This window comes from Zygotorulaspora mrakii, chromosome 3, assembly GCF_013402915.1.
Source record: "Zygotorulaspora mrakii chromosome 3, complete sequence".
NCBI lineage: Eukaryota > Fungi > Ascomycota > Saccharomycetes > Saccharomycetales > Saccharomycetaceae > Zygotorulaspora > Zygotorulaspora mrakii.
This window is the reverse complement of record NC_050721.1, coordinates 722,240-733,841: the sequence shown is the minus strand read 5'-3', so window position 1 is coordinate 733,841 and position 11,602 is coordinate 722,240. Positions and strand designations below refer to the sequence as shown.

At 41.8% G+C, this 11,602-nt stretch overlaps 4 protein-coding genes across 4 annotated transcripts; all 4 read left to right on the top strand.

The window, feature by feature from the left end:
* Window positions 1-264: 264 nt before the first annotated feature.
* Window positions 265-1,674, top strand: SVF1 (Svf1p; the record flags this gene model as incomplete). The annotated part of the gene is made up of 1 exon (XM_037287859.1): window positions 265-1,674. One exon carries the CDS (start codon window positions 265-267, stop codon window positions 1,672-1,674), a length of 1,410 nt encoding a protein of 469 aa, XP_037143754.1.
* A 1,271-nt stretch (window positions 1,675-2,945) lies between these two features.
* HG535_0C03780 (sugar porter family MFS transporter) lies at window positions 2,946-4,781 on the top strand (the record flags this gene model as incomplete). The annotated part of the gene is made up of 1 exon (XM_037287858.1): window positions 2,946-4,781. The coding sequence occupies one exon, from the start codon at window positions 2,946-2,948 to the stop codon at window positions 4,779-4,781; it is 1,836 nt and encodes a 611-aa protein (XP_037143753.1).
* Window positions 4,782-6,343: 1,562 nt separating this feature from the next.
* On the top strand, window positions 6,344-8,059 carry HG535_0C03770 (sugar porter family MFS transporter; the record flags this gene model as incomplete). Its single annotated transcript, XM_037287857.1, has 1 exon — window positions 6,344-8,059. One exon carries the CDS (start codon window positions 6,344-6,346, stop codon window positions 8,057-8,059), a length of 1,716 nt encoding a protein of 571 aa, XP_037143752.1.
* A 1,797-nt stretch (window positions 8,060-9,856) lies between these two features.
* Window positions 9,857-11,563, top strand: HG535_0C03760 (sugar porter family MFS transporter; the record flags this gene model as incomplete). Its single annotated transcript, XM_037287856.1, has 1 exon — window positions 9,857-11,563. The coding sequence occupies one exon, from the start codon at window positions 9,857-9,859 to the stop codon at window positions 11,561-11,563; it is 1,707 nt and encodes a 568-aa protein (XP_037143751.1).
* Between the last annotated feature and the right edge of the window lie 39 nt (window positions 11,564-11,602).

The window sequence follows — 11,602 nt, the reverse complement described above, 5'->3', positions numbered from 1 at the left end:
TCTCGTTCCACCGCTATGTTTTTTTGTTGGTTTGTTCTTCATCTATGCGAGCGAAGGACAGGCGATGATGAAGATCAGTAGTGTTTAGGATATTCATTAGAACCGAGAAAACTTTTTGAAAGATCCGCGTTATTACAGTACCCGTTTGAGATTAGTATAGCTTATATTGGAAATCTCTTAGTTTCTTAGTTGTCGCTCAAGTTTGTAGTGCATTCAGGTGTTTTTTTGTTTTGCACTGTTGTTTAGGTAGAGCATTGAGTGAAAATGTTGAAATGGATTCAGGGAGGTATATCAGCGGTGACAGGTATTGCAGAGCCTGAGTACGGCAGTGAATATATTCACACTGTTACAGATAGAGTGAAGGGCAAACAACCGTATCGAGAGACCACCCGTGAAGATTTGAACTGGCTATCACCGGATCACACCAATGTGGAAACGGCTACATTCTATTTCAGTGACTTAAATACTGGGGTGGTTGGATTCTTCCAGATCATCCATTCGAATATTATCGGGCTGCATCTTCAAGCGCAATTTACGTTTAGAATCTACGATTCACATAACCCAACAAAGTTGAACCTATGGACATCCACAAAATTGGAGGATTTTAGAGTTGAAGGACCTAATTTTTATGCAAAAGATCTTTTTGTTGAACTGAATGAAGAAGATAATGAGTATCATTTCAAGTCATCCGTCAACCCAAGGTCTACAGTTGATCTCCGCATTAGAAGGATGACACCGGGATGTAAAGTGGGTGATGACCCAAGCACTTATTATGGTGATAATATCGAGGAACCCTGGGGTTGTGTTAGACATGTTTTTTGGCCAAGGAATTCTATTGTCGGGACAATAAACGTTAAAGTTCCGGTGGAATCGGAGAGTGATGACGAAGAAGGAGCAACAGCTGACAAAAATGAAGAAACAGAGGCCGGTGCTAATGCAGAGCCTGCCGCCGCTGAGGAGGCTAAGGAGGAGGCAACAGAAGGAAATTCAGAGCAAGATGACGAAGAGTCCTACGAAAGCGAAGAAGCTGAAGTTTTGGAAGATCGTCAAATTACATTTTCCGAAGAAGATCCAGCTTATTCAATGTTTGTCTTGGCTTTCCAAGGGATGAAACCGCATCACGCTGCTAAAGCGTGGAATTTCATGTATTTCCATTCAAAGGAAAACACAGCAGTTTTGATGGAGTTTACCACCCCAAAATCGTATGCAAATACAAAAGTTTCGTTTGGTATTCTGACGGATAACTCAAACATTTTGTCCGTCACTATCGACAATGACTTCAAGCATCTAAACGCTGAAGTGGACGATGTCGGTTGGAACGTCCCAAAAGAAATTAGCATTGATTATGAGGGTTTCACAGTTGATGTCACAGATGAAGAAATAGCAAATCAAGAAGAGACTGAAATCCACGAGTCCAAAAAAGTTGTCGCAAATGTAAACAGTAAACTAGCGAATCTGGTGGAGAGAATCGACGTCATGAATGAAATTCCGAATTTTATCAAATCAATCGTATCCGGAGTCTCTGGAACAAAACCATATATTTATCAATACGCCGTCGATGGATCCAGTCTACAGATCAATGGCGCTCCTGTCCAAAAGGGTATCACGTGGATTGAAGTTACTTTTATTTCGGAAAGTGAAGAAATTACTGAAGAATCCTACGACGAGGCTTGAAATTTGCATGTCTGTATCTCTGTATTTCGTTTTTCTCTCTCCTAATATGAATATGTATAATAAATGTTTTCTCAATTTTTCAACTCTCTTTTTACTTGTTTGTCTCTACGACTTTATCCGGGACACTATATATTCCATGCACCAGAACAAAATTGTGAGATTTCTCAACAAAACATAAACACAAGAACAAAGAAAACAAAAAAACTGCTTCCACACTACTACTATATCCTGCACCAGCTATCAGCTTCGTCAACTAAGCCCCCCTCCTCACCACAATACAAGCTACCCGCTGCCATGTCAACCCTATTCTTTTCACTTACAGAAGTTAAACTGAACGCCACATCAGATCGGGGCATCGGTATTCTGCGGTAAATTAACTCTACTCGAGATAAACAAGGTGAATCATGACATCATAGCTGGTTAAAGCACGGATTCACACTTTCTCTTCGTATGTCAATCACTGAGAGTCCTGGAGATTTATGGCTTCCGGTATTTTTAGACCCTGAGATGCTCAGCCTTCCCCCGAGATGACGCGGCAACGTTCTTTTTTTTTTTTTTTTTTTGAAAAGGTAATGACGAATAGTGAAAAAACAGCACTGCCAGCAAACAGAATGGCGCTTTCAATAATTGTAGAGCTTACAGAAGCCACGTTCCAGTTATACTCCTACCTACTGGTCTCTGCATTATGGTGGCTACGTAAGACATTACCAAGAGTGAGACCAAAAAGCGGACATGCTGTAATTAATCCGATATTAGGGTATTTTTCAAGGGTACCAAATAGCCTCATGTTTCCCCAGTTATCATGCAAGTGTATGAAGGGCATTGAAGTTTCTCAGACAGAGCAAAAAAAGTTTACAACGAAAAAGCAAAGGAACAAGAAACAAGTATTCGTTCTTTAACTCCCCACAGCTGTTGTTCAGGCAAGGAGGCCGGTGAAATATGGAGAGATATCTCTTTCGTGGAGTCATTAATGAGAAACTAATGGGACATTTGGTGTTGCGAACGTGTGTCGAATCGGCGTCATCGGCCTGTTTCTTTTGCGAGGTAAACTTGCACTACAGCAACAGAAAGCTACGTACCACCCACTGGTAATTTCTTGATTCGATAACATCTTCAGAGCCGACAAAAGCGAGACGTTTCGACTGGAGGCCCCCACGAAATGCTATATAAGAGATGGGAAAAGTCGGATGGTTGATGTAAGTTCTACGACTGTTTTTTTGGATAATAATAGTGAGAATAGAAACAATACTGATAAACATTAATAAGTAGGTATGTCGCATGCAGTTGAGCCGGGTGAGCCAGTCGGAGCAGCCGAAGCAGTTGAGCCAGTCGAAGATGTCGGGCCAGCACAGGGTGCGCTGACCACTAATTCAAATTCCAACGCTTCGTCTTTAGATGAGAAATCGCATAGAGCAGGTGGTCCAAGTAAAGGATCAGACACGGATGGAGCAGATTTGGAGAACTACAGGAGCCATAACGGTGGCTCAAAGGATGAGATGAGTGAACTAGTTAAAGAGGCTGATCAACAGTTGGAAAACATGAAAAAATCGGATCTTACATTCATTTCACTGTGTTGTGTAATGGTTGCATTCGGGGGATTTGTGTTTGGTTGGGATACTGGTACGATATCTGGATTTGTTAGACAGACGGACTGGGTACGTAGATTTGGATCTATGGATCAAAACGGTAATTATTATCTCTCAAACGTCAGGACGGGTTTGTTAGTCTCCATTTTTAATATTGGGTGTGCCATAGGTGGTTTAACTTTGGGTAGGTTGGGTGACATCTATGGTCGCCGTATCGGTTTGATCATCGTTGTTGTTATTTATGTGGTTGGTATCATTATTCAGATAGCATCGATTGATAAATGGTATCAATACTTTATTGGTAGAATCGTTTCAGGTCTTGGTGTCGGCGCTATTACTGTCTTATCGCCCATGTTAATTTCAGAAGTTTCTCCAAAACAAATGAGAGGAACATTAGTTTCCTGTTATCAACTAATGATTACTGCCGGCATCTTTTTGGGTTATTGTACAAATTATGGTACAAAAAATTATCAGGACTCCACTCAATGGAGGGTACCCCTTGGTTTGTGCTTTGCTTGGGCCATTTTAATGATTACTGGTATGTCTTTTGTTCCTGAATCTCCTCGTTATCTTTGTGAGTATGGTAGAATGGAAGAGGCAAGAAAATCGTTGGCCAGAGCTAACAGATGTTCCCCAGATTCTTCATTAGTTACTTTAGAACTGGAGAATTTTCAGGCATCTGTAGAAGCTGAAAAGGTAGCAGGTGCTGCTTCATGGATTGAATTGTTTACTGGTAGGCCAGCAATGTTCAAGCGTACTCTTATGGGTATGATGATCCAATCATTACAACAACTAACTGGTAATAATTATTTCTTTTATTACGGTACTACAATTTTTCAAGCTGTCGGTTTACAAGATTCGTTCCAAACTTCAATTGTTCTTGGTGTTGTTAACTTCTTCTCGACCTTTTTGTCCTTGTACACAGTCGATGCTTTTGGCCGCCGTAGATGTCTACTATGGGGTTGTGTTGGTATGATTTGTTGTTACGTCGTCTATGCATCCGTTGGTGTCACCAGATTGTGGCCAGATGGTGCAGATCATCCCGAAGTTTCTTCCAGAGGTGCTGGTAACTGTATGATTGTCTTTGCATGTTTCTTTATCTTTTGCTTTGCAACCACATGGGCACCTATTGCCTATGTTTTAATCTCTGAAACCTTTCCACTGAGAATTAAATCGAAGGCAATGGCGGTGTCTACAGCGTCGAATTGGATCTGGGGGTTCTTGATCAGTTTCTTCACTCCATTTATTACAGGCGCCATCAAATTCTACTACGGCTATGTCTTTATGGGTTGTATGGTATTTGCGTTCTACTACGTCTTCTTCTTTGTCAATGAAACTAAGGGCCTAACCTTGGAGGAAGTCAACGACATGTATGCTGAAGGGGTGCTACCATGGAAATCCTCTACTTGGATACCACCCCACAGAAGGACAGATGCTTTCAATGCCGAGGAATATAGTAAGGACACTGTTCCATTTTACAAGAGGATGTTCTGCAAGAAACAAAGCAAAAATGCAACTTAATTTTTCAAAATTTGACTGGGTAGGGCACAAGGCAGGGACCAAATGCCAGTTAAAATGATTTTTGATAAGTTTTCCTAGCCTCATGCACTGGCCATCGTATCTTTTGTTCCTTGTATTTTTTCATTTTATTTTACCTTAGCAGGACAATTATTAATTTGCCTTACACGTTTCTCTGCCAGGGACAATGAATAAACTCGTTTAATATCCATAGAATACGTATTTCTTATGACTTCTTCGAGTAAAAACTACTCTATTTTTGAAATATTCCGCTTGTTTCGCTTCTAGGAAATATGGTCATACTTTGTGTAGTTCTGATGTAACGCCTTGGACAAATACAACAGGGCCAAAAGGGACAAACCTTTTGACCTACCATTTTCATATTTGCTAATGTATCAAATGACATGATAGTCTACATGACATGACATGACAATATCCTGCAATTACTGGCGTGTTCGCTTGGAAGGCTTAGGAAGCGCGCTAGAATGTGTAATATCACGTATTACGAGGAGATTAGAAAAAAGAACAAGCATCGGATTAATTTTGACCCTTTCATTCACCCGAGAAAGCAAAAAATTCGGTGACCGTAAGGAAAAGCCGTACAAGGGTGGGATGCCCTGGCGGGATTGCTATTGACAGAGAATGGAGGTTTTTCCGACGGCTGGGCAAAATATGTTTCATAAGCATATTTCGAGAACCTTCCGCGGAATAAGCGTGACAACGACCTTGAATTGCTCTGTTGTACTATTTGGAAAGTTAATAGCATGTGAATGGCACATCACATAGCAGTGTGTAGTCACTGCCCTACACCACTATTTATTATTTCATTTTTTTGGTTCAATTTCTCACAATATTGTAAATAGTTCTACTCCGCTAATAACGTTGATTTGTCAGTTATTAGCTAGTTATGGGTTTGTCATAAGCGGTGGAACAAGAAAAGTATAGCAACGGAAAAAGCGCCTTGTTTTTCCGCTTCCCGCTACCGGAAAAAACAATCACTTAGCAAAAAAAAGTATAGAGCTGAATTATTCCGAAGAGACTCCGCGTATGCCTGAAAAATACTGTAGGATAAAAAAGAAAGGGAGTTTCCCGGAAAAACTCTAACAGAGCCCTGTAGGGACGATGTGTAATCAGTTGATCTCTTGGTTTTGCTACGTCATTGCTCGAAAACTGGGCACCAAGGTGTCTACTACTTGAGCTTTACTACCAAATAGTTGATGGGGGAAAGAAAACAGCAAAAGTATTCATCTCAGATAACGAAGAAATTTGCGTACAACAGCTCCGGTACTTTGTTTTATTTACCAACGTATGATAATAATTCAATCAAAATATGTGGGAACACACCACATTACATCTCCATACGCTCGGAAAGGACTGGACGAAATGCGAATCATCAAATGATGTAAAAAATCGCGAATATTTCAGATATATAAAGCGGTGGAATATTCCCCATATACCGAGATGTTCTTATAGCGGGGTTTCAGAATCTAAGATATCCAGATTGATCATCACCCAAACAGTACTAAAAATCTCAAAATTTTTTTTGATCGAGTAGAAAATTAATCATGAATAACTCAACACCTGATCTCGTCACGCCTCAGAAGTCCAACTCTTCCAATGGATCTGATTCAAATGGCTCCAAGGTCATGAATAGTCCAGCTGGAAAGAGAGATATCGAAGCTGAGGATTTGGGTCACGAAAAAGAGCATTCTGATGTTCCACAACTAAACAATAGTAAAGCATCCTACATTTCAGTTTGTTTAAGTTGTTTTATGGTTGCGTTTGGTGGTTTCATCTTCGGCTGGGATACCGGTACTATTTCCGGTTTCGTCAATATGCAAGATTTCTTGCAAAGGTTCGGCTCTATAAATTCTGAGGGTAACTATTATTTGTCAAAAGTGAGAACTGGTTTGATTGTTTCTATCTTCAACATTGGATGTGCCATCGGTGGTATCGTTTTGGCTAAATTAAGTGACGTTTACGGGCGTCGTCGTGGTTTAGTCATTGTTACTGTCATTTACGTAGTGGGTATCATTATTCAAATTGCCTCCATCGACAAATGGTACCAATACTTTATTGGTAGAATCATCTCCGGTCTAGGGGTTGGTGGTATTACTGTCATGTCACCAATGTTGATTTCTGAAGTTTCACCAAAAGAAATGAGGGGTGCAATGGTTTCCTGTTACCAATTAATGGTCACCTTGGGTATTTTCTTGGGTTACTGCACCAACTATGGTACCAAGACGTATACCAATTCCGTCCAATGGAGAGTTCCATTAGGTCTATGTTTTGCCTGGGCTATCTTTATGATTTGCGGTATGTCTTTTGTGCCAGAATCTCCTCGTTTCCTTGTTGAAGTTGGAAAGCTTGATGAAGCAAGACGTTCCTTAGCAAGCACTAATAAGGTAAGCGTAGATTCTTCTTTCGTTCAGCATGAATTAGATTTAATTGAAGCTTCTGTTGAAGAAACAAAAGCCGCTGGCTCTGCCTCATGGAGTGAATTGGTTACCGGTAAACCAGCAATGCTAAAACGTACACTTATGGGTATCATGATTCAATCTTTGCAACAATTAACTGGTGACAACTACTTCTTCTACTATGGTACTACCGTCTTCCAAGCTGTCGGTATGCAAGACTCTTTCCAAACATCCATCGTCTTCGGTGTTGTCAATTTTGCTTGTACCGGTTTGTCTCTATACACTGTGGACAAATTTGGCCGTCGTAACTGTCTGCTATGGGGCTGTATTGGTATGATCTGTTGTTACGTTGTCTACGCCTCCGTTGGTGTCACCAGATTATGGCCAGAGGGTTCAGGCCACTCAGACATCTCCTCTTCAGGTGCAGGTAACTGTATGATTGTTTTTGCTTGTTTCTACATCTTCTGTTTCGCCACCACATGGGCACCAATTGCATACGTTTTGATCTCGGAGACTTTCCCACTAAGAGTCAAGTCCAAGGCCATGTCTGTTGCTACCGCATCCAACTGGATCTGGGGTTTCTTGATCAGTTTCTTCACTCCTTTCATTACAGGTGCCATCCACTTCTCCTACGGTTACGTCTTCATGGGTTGCATGGTGTTTGCCTACTTCTACGTGTTTTTCTTCGTCAACGAAACCAAGGGCTTAACGTTGGAAGAAGTTAATGACATGTATGCCGAGGGTGTCCTGGCTTGGAAATCGTCCAGATGGGTCCCCGCCGACAGAAGACAGCAGGACTACAACGCTGACGAACTAATGCACGACGACGCGCCATTCTACAAGAGAATGTTCGGCAGTAATTAAACCTGACCTACTGCTCTTTTCCCACATTTATTTTTTTCGTCCCCCCTCCTACCATTTTCCATTTTGTTAATTTCCTTTTCCTCTTATTTGAACTTTCCAGTCCTCGAATTGCATACCGTGACGCGGTTTCGCCTGTCATCATGATAAAATATATTTCCAACCAAAGGAAGGAAGAAAACTAGTTGAGCATCAGCACTGCTCGCACCCGCTTAGGGATGATGTACCTGGAAGAGAGCTTACCTGTTCACATCTCGTTTCACTAGTTCGCCACGACATTTAACGATTTTTATTGCTTATTCGGCCAGTTTTTTTACGAAATGAACGATATTACGATTTATAGATATAATTTGAAGAGTATCACCATAGTCTCATTATTAATCCAGAACAAAGTGAACGGCTCACCCAAAAGCGCCATTTACAGTTAAATATCCTTGCCCCACCACTAATAGTAGCTCCACCCTCCTTATTCTGCATTCCTCGTCCCGCACCTGTCAACCTCTCCCGTTGATCCTGAGGGAGCACCTTCAAGCCTGCTGCAGTGACAGCCCTCATTGCCATCTGGTCAAAACTATCACCGTTCCGCAACCCGCTGACACCGTGCCCTCATCACAACGTACCAGATTCCATCTTATCCACTCTAGATATGTTTTTCCTTTTTCCACTCTTTCTTTTGCCGCTGCTCTGTTCCAGCGGCCAAGAATAGAACGTTATACACCTCATCACACCACGGAAAAACACATTTCTGCTTTTCTTGCTTTTTAGCCTTTTTTGCCTTTTTTGTTGACCTTGTATCAAAATCAAGCTGACAATTCTCCCCTCGTGGATGTGGGCCCGCTTTCGGCGCCGTTCGAGGGCTCGAATTAAGCTCAATTTAGACTCGCTTCAGGCTCGTTTCGGTAAAACTCTCACAAAAATGCTTCCGACGAGACGCGGCCGGAAAAAGTACCTCGCGAACAAGTACATGCACATCGTTTAGCGGCACACCTGAGATCTGGCGACTCTGAGTCTGTCCAAAAGGAGAAACCAGCGCAGAAATTCCCGGGAATAACCCGGGATGACACGATCATCTGTGGGGACAAGTCAACAAACAAGAAAACTATACAGCCAGCACAAGAAGAGAAAAAAGAAACGTGAGAGGGGGGCACCAAGCAAAATATGTTCCGTTATTTTGGTGCCACTTGCCCCGCCGGAAACGCTTGGGCAGGGAGGTTGCAAACCCTCTATGCTTTCTGTAGTTTCTTCCGAATTCTGCACTGAAAAGCCGTGGGGCTGAACGGCGAGAAACGGGAAAAATGTGGGGCCCCACTTTTATACTCGGAAAAAAACATACGGGAACTCAGAAAATGGTGTGCGATCAACACGGCTGCGCAGGTTATTAGTCAAGTTTTAAGGTGGGGCAGCGGGGGTAGTCTGACGAGCGTTCAACGGTGTTTTGTAGCTGGTAATACAAGCAGATGAGAAAATTTTTCCGCCATCACCTGTTTTTTTTCCGTAACTCATTGTGATGAAGAAAAGACTGTAGGAAAGCAAACACTAGCTATTCATCCGTGGGGTAGCGACAAGTGTTACTTTTCAGAATGGTTCGAGTGGCCTGGGGAAAAAACGGGCAGGTTTTTCCGGGTAGACAACCATATTTGGAAGAATATGGTGGAGGAAAATTTGATATAAATACAGGGATCATTTCTGGTTGATTAGTTTTGTCAGTTTGGATCTCTCAATCATTTTGTTTCGCTATATCACCAGAATCAGTAGTTTCTTCAAACAGTTTCTATAAGCAAACAAAAAAACAAACAAACAATGTCTGCTGAAGATAGGACCCCAGTTGGGCAATTGTCTCCAGCCGTTTCCGGATCTCAATCCGTATTATCGACTCCTTCAAACAAAGCTGAAAGAGATGACAGCAAGCAAATGAACGATGTCAGCCCATCCGAGGACAATGTTGTCCTACCAAAGAAGCCAGCCTCTGCTTACGTTGGTGTTTCTATTTTGTGTCTAATGATAGCATTTGGTGGTTTCGTTTTTGGTTGGGATACTGGTACCATTTCTGGTTTTGTCAATTTGGATGATTTCATTCGTAGATTTGGTTCCATTGGCAGTGACGGGCGCCCATACTTGTCCAGAGTTAGAATGGGTTTAATCGTGTCTATTTTTAACATTGGTTGTGCTATCGGTGGTATCATCCTTTCCAAGATTGGTGATATCTATGGTCGTCGTATCGGTTTAATCGCTGTTACCTTAATTTACGTTGTCGGTATTGTCATTCAAATCGCTTCCATCAACAAATGGTACCAATACTTTATCGGTAGAATTATCTCTGGTCTAGGTGTCGGTGGTATTGCTGTTTTGTCACCAATGCTGATTTCTGAGGTGTCTCCAAAGCAAATTAGAGGTACTCTTGTCGCATGTTATCAGTTGATGATTACCTTGGGTATCTTCTTGGGTTACTGTACCAACTACGGTACCAAAAACTATGATGATTCCACTCAATGGAGAGTTGGTCTTGGTCTATGTTTCGCTTGGGCCATCTTCATGGTTAGTGGTATGATGTTCGTTCCAGAATCTCCTCGTTATTTAGTCGAAGTCGGTAGAATTGAAGAAGCCAAGCGTTCATTGTCCAGATCTGAAAAACTCTCTGTCGATGACCCAGCTGTCTTAGCTGAATTGGATCTAATCACCGCAGGTGTTGAAGCTGAAAAATTGGCTGGTAACGCATCCTGGGGTGAATTGTTCTCCACAAAGACTAAAGTTTTCCAACGTTTGACTATGGGTGTTCTTCTACAATCTTTGCAACAATTGACAGGTGATAACTATTTCTTCTACTACGGTACCACGATTTTCAGGTCTGTTGGTCTACAAGACTCTTTCCAAACATCTATTATTATTGGTGTTGTCAACTTTTTCTCCACTTTCATTGGTATTTACTGTATCGAAAGATTTGGTCGTCGTACTTCTTTACTATGGGGTGCTGCTAGTATGGTCTGTTGTTTCGTCGTTTTCGCGTCTGTCGGTGTGACTAGATTATGGCCAGAAGGTCCTTCCCATCAAGATATCGCTTCTAAAGGTGCTGGTAACTGTATGATTGTTTTCACCATGTTCTACATCTTCTGTTTCGCTACTACATGGGCCGGTGGTTGTTACGTTATTACCTCTGAAACTTTCCCATTGAGAGTTAAATCTAAAGGTATGGCTATTGCAACTGGTGCTAACTGGATGTGGGGTTTCTTAATTAGTTTCTTCACTCCATTTATCACAGGTGCTATCAACTTCTACTATGGTTATGTTTTCATGGGATGTTTGGTCTTTTCTTACTTCTATGTCTTTTTCTTCGTTCCAGAAACTAAAGGTCTAACTTTGGAGGAAGTGAACGCTATGTGGGTAGAAGGTGTTCTTCCATGGAAATCCGCTGCCTGGGTTCCACCAGACAGAAGAGGTGCCGACTATGATGTCGATGCTATGGCCCATGATGACAAGCCCGCTTACAAGAGATTCTTCTCAAAAGGTTAGCGAACTTACCAAATTGTTCTAATTTTGAACCTTCTTAAT